The sequence below is a fragment of the Otolemur garnettii genome, unplaced genomic scaffold (genome assembly GCF_000181295.1).
Source record: "Otolemur garnettii isolate 467f Iridium unplaced genomic scaffold, OtoGar3 scaffold00014, whole genome shotgun sequence".
Taxonomy (NCBI): Eukaryota; Metazoa; Chordata; class Mammalia; order Primates; family Galagidae; genus Otolemur; species Otolemur garnettii.
The window spans coordinates 14,986,293-14,995,170 of record NW_003852409.1 but is presented as its reverse complement, the minus strand read 5'-3'; the positions used below and the strand labels follow the sequence as shown (position 1 = coordinate 14,995,170).

The following is an 8,878-nucleotide window of genomic DNA, read 5'->3' as shown; positions in this document are numbered from 1 at the left end:
GGGCCGGGCTGGGGATTCGAACCCGCCACCTTAGGTGTATGTGGCTGGCGCCTTAGCCGCTTGAGCCACAGGCACCAAGCCGAAATGTTTTTAATTAGAGTCAGACTTGTGGCTTGGCACCTGTGGCTCAAGTGGCCAAGGTGCCAGCCATGTATACCCAAGGGAGCGGGTTTGAATCAAGCCCGGGGCCGCCAAACAACAACCGCTGCAACCAAAAAATAGCTGGGTGTTATGATAGGCACCTGTGGTCCCAGCTACTCGGGAGGCTGAGGCAGAAGACTCGCCTGAGCCCAGGAGTTGGAGGTTGCTGTGAGTTGTGATGCAACAGCACTCTACCCATGGGGACAGCTTGTGGCTCCTGTCTCAAAAAATAAATGAATAAATAATAAATAAACAAATCTTTAAAAAAAAAAAGAGTCAGACTTGTGAAACGGTCTGCAAACTGAAATAAAATTGCACGGGCAAAATGAGGTGTAAATTCTTTGAAATGGAGACGGTCTTAATTCTTTTTCTATCTTTATACCACTCAGTAGGCACTCAGTTAAGTATTCACTTATGAGTGGCAACCAGTGGAAGGAAACTCACACAGGCCTCAGTATCTGGAGGAACAGCAACCATTTTATCTTCTTCTGAGTTCTCTTCCTGGGAGAGGGCAGAATCTTGAGAGACTGGATCTAGAAAGAAAGGGGGAAAAACAGTCCAGTCCTTCAAATGAATTCCTCAAGCTAAAAATCCTTACATACATCTATTTTGAGATACACAAGAAAAAGTCAGTTTCTCCTACTATACTCTTAATACAATGACTGCTTCTGTGATCCCAGATGTGTCACCCCATAGCAAGCAAATAGTTCTGCAGCAGATCTCCAGCAGACAGCTAGGTGTCTTGTACTTTAACTCATTTCTATAACTATCGACTGGGAGACAAGCATCAGATCCCACAGGCGGAAGGGCTCAGTCCCTTGAAGATTGCCCCTCACTTCAGATGCCACTCTCAAGTCTAGACCTCCCGAACTTCTGCCCAACCAACTACAAATAGGGGTTCCCACAACTCCCTAAGTTACAATAAATTGCTAGTGTGGCTCACAAAACTCGAACACTTTACCTACATTTATTGGTTTATTATAAAGGATATTACAAAGGATACAGATGAAAGGCCAAATGGAAGAGATGTGTAAAAAGAAAATAAAATTTCAGGATCTTCCAAATTTATTATGCCAAGGAAGAAAGTTAAACCCTGGAAACTGACTCACATACCAGGGTATCTTTCTTGTGCATCCTGCTTCCTGACTTCTGTGTTCAGATGCTATACATTAACCAGATTCTCTGTTCTTCATTCAAATCTAGACTAAAGTTGGAGACAGAGACCCTTGTGATTGTTACCTCTTTACAATAAAATGTTAAGCAACTGGAGGTGTTGGGTTCAAACCCAGCCCCTGCCAAAAACTGCAAAAAAAAAAAAAAAGTTAAGCAACCCACTTAGAATGTAATCAATAGTAACCAATTATATCTTATACCTGCAAGTTAAAGCTTCTGTATAGAAAATCTAATTCTGGCCAGCTTGGTGGCTAAGGTCTGTAATCCTGGCACTCTGGGAGGCCAAGGCAGGTGGATAGCTTGAGTTCACGAATTTGAGACCAGCCTGAGCAAAAAAGTGAGAAACCCCTGGCAGTGCCTGTAGCTCAGTGGATAGGGCACCGGCCACATATGCCAAGGGTGATGGGTTCGAATCTGGCCCAGGCCAGCTAAAACAATGACAACTACAACAACAAAAACAAAAAAACGAGCCGGGCATTACGTCGGGTGCCTGTAGTCCCAGCTACTTGGGAGGATGAGGCAAGAGAATGAGCCTAAGAGTTTGAGGTTGCTGTGGCCATAGCACTCTACCCAGGGTGACAGCTTTGTCTCAAAAAAAAGAAAAGAAAATGTAATTCTGTTCAGCCCTTTTACCTATATAAACCATCTTTGCTTTCCCCCACATTGGGAGCACTCATCACAATTCTTTGGTGTAGGTAGGTATGTCCCTGGTTGAATAAATTCTTCTCACTAGATCCCAAGACTTTTGATTATTTAGGGTGACAGACTCATACATAGGGCAAGGCATTTGGGAAGACGCAAGGGGCTGGCTTTCATGCTTGTTCCAGGCATATCAATCCCTGGAACCTCGACCTGAACACCTCTAGTGTTCAGGTACCTCGACACTCTCACCAACAATGCCCTTTGGGGTTTTTACCGAAGCTGCATACATAAGTAAGATTGATTAGATCACTGGCCACTTTTGATCAATTCAACCTTCAGTCCCTCTCTCCTAGGCAGAGGGTGGGGGGTGGGGCTGAGTTCCAACCCTCAAAACACCAGGTTGGTTCCCCTGGCAACCAGTCACCCCAACCAACAGTTAACTAGGCATAGTCCAAAAACTCACCTCATTAACATAAATTCCAGTATGGTTAAAAGGCACTTGTTATAAATAACAAAAAGACTGCCTTCCTCCTTTACAGCTCTTAGAGCTATTTGGAAGCTGTTTCAGGAACCCAGGACAAAAGGCCAAATATTTTAACAAAAGATACTCTTACAGCTCTAGTCATCTAGGAAATTACATGGGTTAAAAGAACAGTGAGCCCATCTGGATAAAAAGGTCAAAAGAAACAAAAAGTTTCTCCGTTCTTTAAAACAGAAAAGCCAGACAGTTTCTTAAGAAAATCCAGGCTTTTTACCTTACTGCAAATAAAAATCCTTTCAATTCCTAAGTTCACAAAAACTAATTTTTTTTTCATTCCACATAGCCAGTTTTAAACTAATTTGCACAGTGAGCTTTGAAATATTTCTAATTTAAAAGATGCAAAGTAAAACAGCGTATTCCTTTTATCTATTAATTTGTTTTCTTCATTCTTCCTAGCCTCACGTCACTCCAAAGTATGTACTGAATTAAAGCACAAAGCTGGTCTCAAGAACAGATTCTACCTCTGGGATCACCCACAGATTCCTAAGACAAAAAGCAGCACCTGAACTCACATGCACTAAATGTATTAAATACCCTCAGATGTCACCAGCTCTTTTTCAAATAAGGGAAAACTATTTTTCAAATCATGTATTATTTTCCAGTAAAAAGAATTTTAGACAGCTTTATTGCTTAGACAGGCAAACAAAAATTAAGAATTAGAATTATGTCATCAAATAGAAAAAAGAGATGAAGGAAACTCTACCTTACAGAATGCTAGATATCAATTCTTTATTAAAAAGGTCTCCACACAAGGGGGGGCATCTCTGTGGCTCAGTGTGTAGGGTGCCCGCCCCAGCCAAATTGTAACAAAAAATAGACTGGCCGTTGTGGTGGGCACCTGTAGTCCCAGCTACTCCAGAGGCTGAGGCAAGAGAATCCCTAAGCCCAGGAGCTGGCGGTTGCTGTGAGCTGTGACACCACAGCCCAGGGCAACAAAATGAGACTGTCTCAAAAAAAAAAAAATTTGGCCCGGGGCACTGGCTCATGCCTGTAATCCCAGCAGTTGGGAGGCCCAAGCAGGTGGATTGCCTGAACTCACAGGTTTGAGATCAGCCTGAGCCAAAGAGAGACCTCGTTTCTAAAAATAGCCAGGCATTGTGGGGGGTACTTGTAGTTCGAGCTACTTGGGGGCTGAGGTAGGGGAATCACTTAAGCCCAAAGAGTTTGAGGTTGCTGTGAGCTGTGATGCCAAAGTACTCAACCAAGGGCAACACAGTAAGACTGTCTCAAAAAAAAAAAAAAAAAAAAAGAAAAGAAAAAAGAAAAAAATACAGGGTGGTTATAAAGTTCATGTGCAACTTAAAATTTAAAAAATACACATGAACTTTATGGCCACCTTGTATAACTCAGTTGTTCTTCCCCTAAGACTGGAGTTGCACTATAAAAACAGGGTAGATGTTAACCAGTTCCTCATCTGTACTAGCCATCTTTCATGTGCTTAACTTGAATTGCAAAACAGTGCAAAATACATTTCCATAACAAATACACTGGATGGTCCTGTCCCAGCAATTTATTGGTACATACACTGGAGCTAGAAGCTGAGGCCTAGACTTATTGAGATGCTTGTGACTCCAAACACTTTGGCAAAATAACTTCTTTCTCTCCTGTGTTCTTCAAGGGGAAGGAAAAAAAATTAATATTTCTTGAGCATCCACCACATATTATACCTTATTTAACCTTTATAAGAAAACTACAGAAAAGATGGTATTTCCATCTGGAAATATTTAAATTCTGAGAGGCGGCTTGGCACCTGTGGCTCAAGTGGCTAAGGCGACAGCTACATACACCTAAGGTGGAGGGTTTGAATGCAGCCCGGACCCACCAAACAACAATGACGGCTGCAACCCAAAGAAAAAAAAAGCCGGGCATTGTGGGGGGCGCCTGTGGTCCCAGCTACTTGGGAGGCTGAGGCAGAAGACTCGCTTGAGCCCAGGAGTTAGAGGTTGCTGTGAGCTGTGAAGCCATAGCACTCTACCCCAGGGGATAGCTTGAGGCTCTGTCTCAAAAAAAAAAAAAAATTCTGAGAGGCTACCTAACTTGCCCCAAATCACACAGTGAACAGCAAGGTCAATTCAAACCCAGTCCCAACTCCAAAACTTAGTTAGACTTAGCAGTAAATTGCTCTCTTTTGGGTTTACTTTCAAACCCTAAGGGGATTTCTCCCACCTCCTCCCTCCATCTTAAATCTCACCTTTTTCTTCAACCATCTGGGTCAAATTCTCTACTAAGGTCACCACCTCCTCACTACTCTCAGGGTGTTGTGACTTGACCCACATTCTGGTCTCCCCAGGCAAACTGGTGAGGAATTGCTCAAACACCAAAAGCTCTAACATCTGTTCTTTGGTGTGAATGTCTGGTCTCAGCCACTGAGTGCAGAGCTCCCAGAGTTGATTCAGGGCTTTCCTGGGCCCAGCTACTTCTGAGTAACGAAACCATCTGAACCTCTGTCTGAAAGACTCTGGGTCAACAGTGTTTCCTCCTGAAACAGCTTCTTGGTTCTCAGAAGTGTCCATTCTTAGGACTGCGTCTTGTTCACCCGAGGCCAGAGTTTGAGGGTCTGACGAGATGGCTGTCATCTTGTTCAAGGGCACTACAGCCTGCATTTTGTATCACGAACAGGAAGCCAGACCCCTTTAGAGTCTAGCTGGATATCAGTACAGTACACCAGCAGGCACTATACACAGCAAAATGTCAAGGTTCCAGGAATTCACTCGATAGTCTTCCGGAAACTGTCAAAAAGAAATAATAAAATGTTAAATAAGTGACACCAATTGTTGTTAACCCTATTGGTTTGGTTCAGATATATAGATCCATACATATATCCTCAGAAGCCTAGGAAGGCCATACTTAACTACTACATAAAAGAACAATTTTCTTTCTTTCTTTTTTTTTTTTTTGAGACAGAGTCTCACTTTGTCGCCCTCAGTAGGGTGCAGTGGAGTCATAGCTCACAGCAACCTCAAACTCTTGGGCTCAAGCGATTCTCTTGCCTCAGCCTCCCAAGTAGCTGGGATGACACGACACAGGGCTATTTTTAGAGATGAGGTCTGGCTCTGGCTCACGTTGGCATCGAACTCATGAGCTCAGGCAATCCACCCTCCCAGAGCGCTAGCTAGGATTACAGTGCCTGGCCCTAAGAACAATTTTCTTTATAAATCAAAAGCTGAGGGATTAATGAAAGGTTAATAAAGACAGTTTATTTATTAATTAAATAACTGTCCCAAGGGAACAGTTGCTTCAAACTCAGTACTACTCCTCATAAGCAAAAATTATCAGAAAAGGCCTACTGAGGGCTGAGTGCCTGGCTCACATCTATAGTCTCATCTCCTTGGGAGGCTGAGGCAAGAGAATCGCCTGAGCCCCATCGTTAGAGGTTGCTGTGAGCTATGACGTCACAGTACTCCACCGGGGTGACGCACATACACACAAAATAAAAAAGGCCCACTGTTACAAGGGGACTCCCCATTACAAGCCTGTTTAGCATGGTCTTGTCTGCCCCCTTTCAATGACACACATTTCTCACCAGTATCTCAGCTCAAAAGGCTGATTTCATATTTGAAAAGCTGATTTCATATTTGACTCTCACATTTCTAGTCTTCCTTTCTTCTCACATAATGACCAAGTTCTGGTGACTTTATTTCCTAAAAACCTCTCCATTCTATCCTACAGCAAATACCTTAGTACAGGCTTCTTCACTGTGGCCAAAAATATTCCTTCTAAATCTACAAAATATGATCCTATCGCGCTTGCCTATGTCCGCCTCACTGGCCAACTGTCTTCGGATAAAGTTCAAACGCAGAGACCATGCATAATGATCTTCAAAAACAGTGCGCGGATGACCTCACCTCTTAAGCTCCGGCAACCCTTCTGATCCCCTGATGGACAATGCATCCATAAAGAAATAGCTCTCCATTCCCAGACACTCTGTACCTCCCACACTTTGCACCAGGGCTATTCCCTCTCCTCAAAACGCTGCCTTCTTAATCTCTCTTTCCAAACTTTCATTCATTCTTTAAAGCTTGACTCCTTTCAACTGTCACCTCTTGTGTGACGCCTTCTTTGATCCGAAAGCACTCCTTTGCGCACAGACTGCTCCGTGTAGCATGCATTCATTCAGCCTACGAATGACTGAACAACTACAATGGCGCAGGGAATGCGGCACCGAGGGGCCAGCGGTGGACAGCCCTGAAAGGGTCCTCAGCCTCACAGAGGGTCCCGAAAACAACAATACCGCCGGGGATGGTATTACAATGTGGCGAGGGAGAAGATGCGCGCCTCCTGTTGCCATAATCATACCAGTAACTACCCATCTCTGCGCACAAAACCTGCCGCACAGAGCCCACACGACAGCATTTAATCCCCCGCCAAATATTAGGCGTCACAGCACACATAAGACATCGGTTATTCCTCTCCCAAATATCAGGCGCCCACCATGTACCTGGAGCCGTGCTGGGTACCTGTGGCTCCGCAGTGACTGAGAGGGTCAGTGAAAATGTGACGCAGTCAGAGGTTCTCGACTGCAGGGAGAAAAGAGGAGAGATTTCGTCCCTGCACACCCCCATGGGGTCACTTGGCAATGTCTGGAGACATTTTTGGTTACCACCACTGGGGAAAAGAGGTGCTACTGGTACCTGATACCAGGAATGTAGCTGCGAAAGCGCCCCCACCCCCAGCCCAAACACACACAAAACTCAAAACTACCCATTATTTCGCACAAAAAGCCAACGGCACCGAAGCGGCTCACCCCCGGCGCAGGGAGGGACGGGGGAAGCCCTAGTCTCAGTCCCGCAGCTGGGCTCCCACCTCCCACAGAAGCAGCAGCATCCGCAGCGCACAGGGAAGTCTCTCGGCTGCCCTCCCGGCCACAGGTGAGCCCTCCGAGCCGGCCACCCGGCCGAAGCCCCCAAACTAGGGGCTTGAGACAACCGATACCTGCACCAGCATCCGCAGCCAGCACCAGCACCACCGCAGTGAGCTTCCAGAAGCTTGTCCCGCAGCGAGTGCGCGCGCAAGCCCGCGGCCACCACTGCGCCTGCGCAGGGCGCCGAACTGCAATTCCGCGAACGCGCTCATCGGTCTCTCCGAAAGTCCTGTGCTTTCCATAGGCTCCCACCTGCCTGTTGCGCATGGTCACTGGGAAGCGGCTAGTGGGCTTGGCTGCAGAATTTTTGCTGCGCCAGAGGACTAGAGGCCTAGAACCTTCTAAGATTTTTACATGCGTGACTCTTTGTCTCCTTGGTAACTCAGACCTTCCCTACCCCCTTTCCATAACTATCATTCCCTGAAACCCAAGGTGCAAAAACTCCACTCAGAAGCTTATCAGCCATGCATTTAGTGCAAGCTGTAATGAAGGCCACAACTTAGGTTAAACAGATATTCATCCTATGACTTCCACATCTGCCAGCATGGTCCAGACCACCCTCATGCCTCGCCTGCATTACTGCAATAGCTTCTTGATTTCTCCACTGCTTGTCTATATTACATGACGCAGATGAGCAGATGTTTTAAAAAATGTTAAATTACATCTCTCCTCTACTTAAAACTTTGCAATGGTTTCCCATTGTACTCAGAGAAAACACTCTAGTCTTTACAGTGGCCTGCAAAGCGTGATGGAATGTGGCCACCCATAACCTCCCTGAACAGAAAAATAAATGCCACATAGTTTCAATTGTAGGTGGAAGCTAAACTATGGCTACACAAGAGCCCATCAGGTGGTATAAGGGACACTGGAAACTCATAGTGAGGGAGGATGGGAAGGAATGAGGGATGAAAAGTTACTATAGAGTACAACGTACAGTACTTGGGTAACGGATACACCAGAAGCCCAGACTCCACAGCTATACTATGTGTGTGTGTGTTAGTAATGGAAATTCATCTTGTACCCCCTAGAATAAAAAAAAAAAGGGCTAGGCTCAGTGGCTCCTGCCTGTAATCCTAGCACTCTTGAGAGGTCAAGGCAGGTGGATTGCTTGACCTCAGGGGTCTGAGTCCCTTCTGAACAAGAATGAGACCCTGTCTCTACTAAAAATAGAAAAATTACCCGGGCATTGTGGTGCATGCCTGTAGTCCTAGCTACTGAGAAGGCTGAGGCAAGAGGATTGCTTGACCCCGGGAATTTAAAGTTGCTGTGAGTTAGGACACCATAGCACTCTACCCAACTCAAAATAAATAAAATAAAGAGAAAAAGAAACAAATGGGGGCGGCGCCTGTGGCTCAGGTAGTAGGGCGCCAGCCCCACATGCCGGAGGTGGCAGGTTCAAGCCCAGCCCCGGCCAAAAACTGCAAAAGAAAAAAAAAAGGAAAAGAAACAAATGAGTAAAATAAAATAAACCATGTTTTGTCCAGAATTGTGAGTATTCAGTTGGGGGGGGAGAACAAAAA

At 45.4% G+C, this 8,878-nt stretch overlaps 1 protein-coding gene across 1 annotated transcript in view; it reads right to left on the bottom strand.

Moving 5' to 3' along the window:
• ZNF483 (zinc finger protein 483) overlaps positions 1–5,174 on the bottom strand; it is an 18,005-nt gene extending 12,831 nt beyond the window's left edge. The window contains exons 1-2 of the mRNA XM_012802317.2: positions 4,689–5,174; positions 586–674 (exon numbers count right to left, since the gene is read on the bottom strand). Coding sequence (XP_012657771.1) covers positions 586–674; positions 4,689–5,100 — 501 coding nt within the window. The 5' untranslated portion in view covers positions 5,101–5,174. The remainder of the gene's footprint in view (positions 1–585; positions 675–4,688) is intronic.
• Between the last annotated feature and the right edge of the window lie 3,704 nt (positions 5,175–8,878).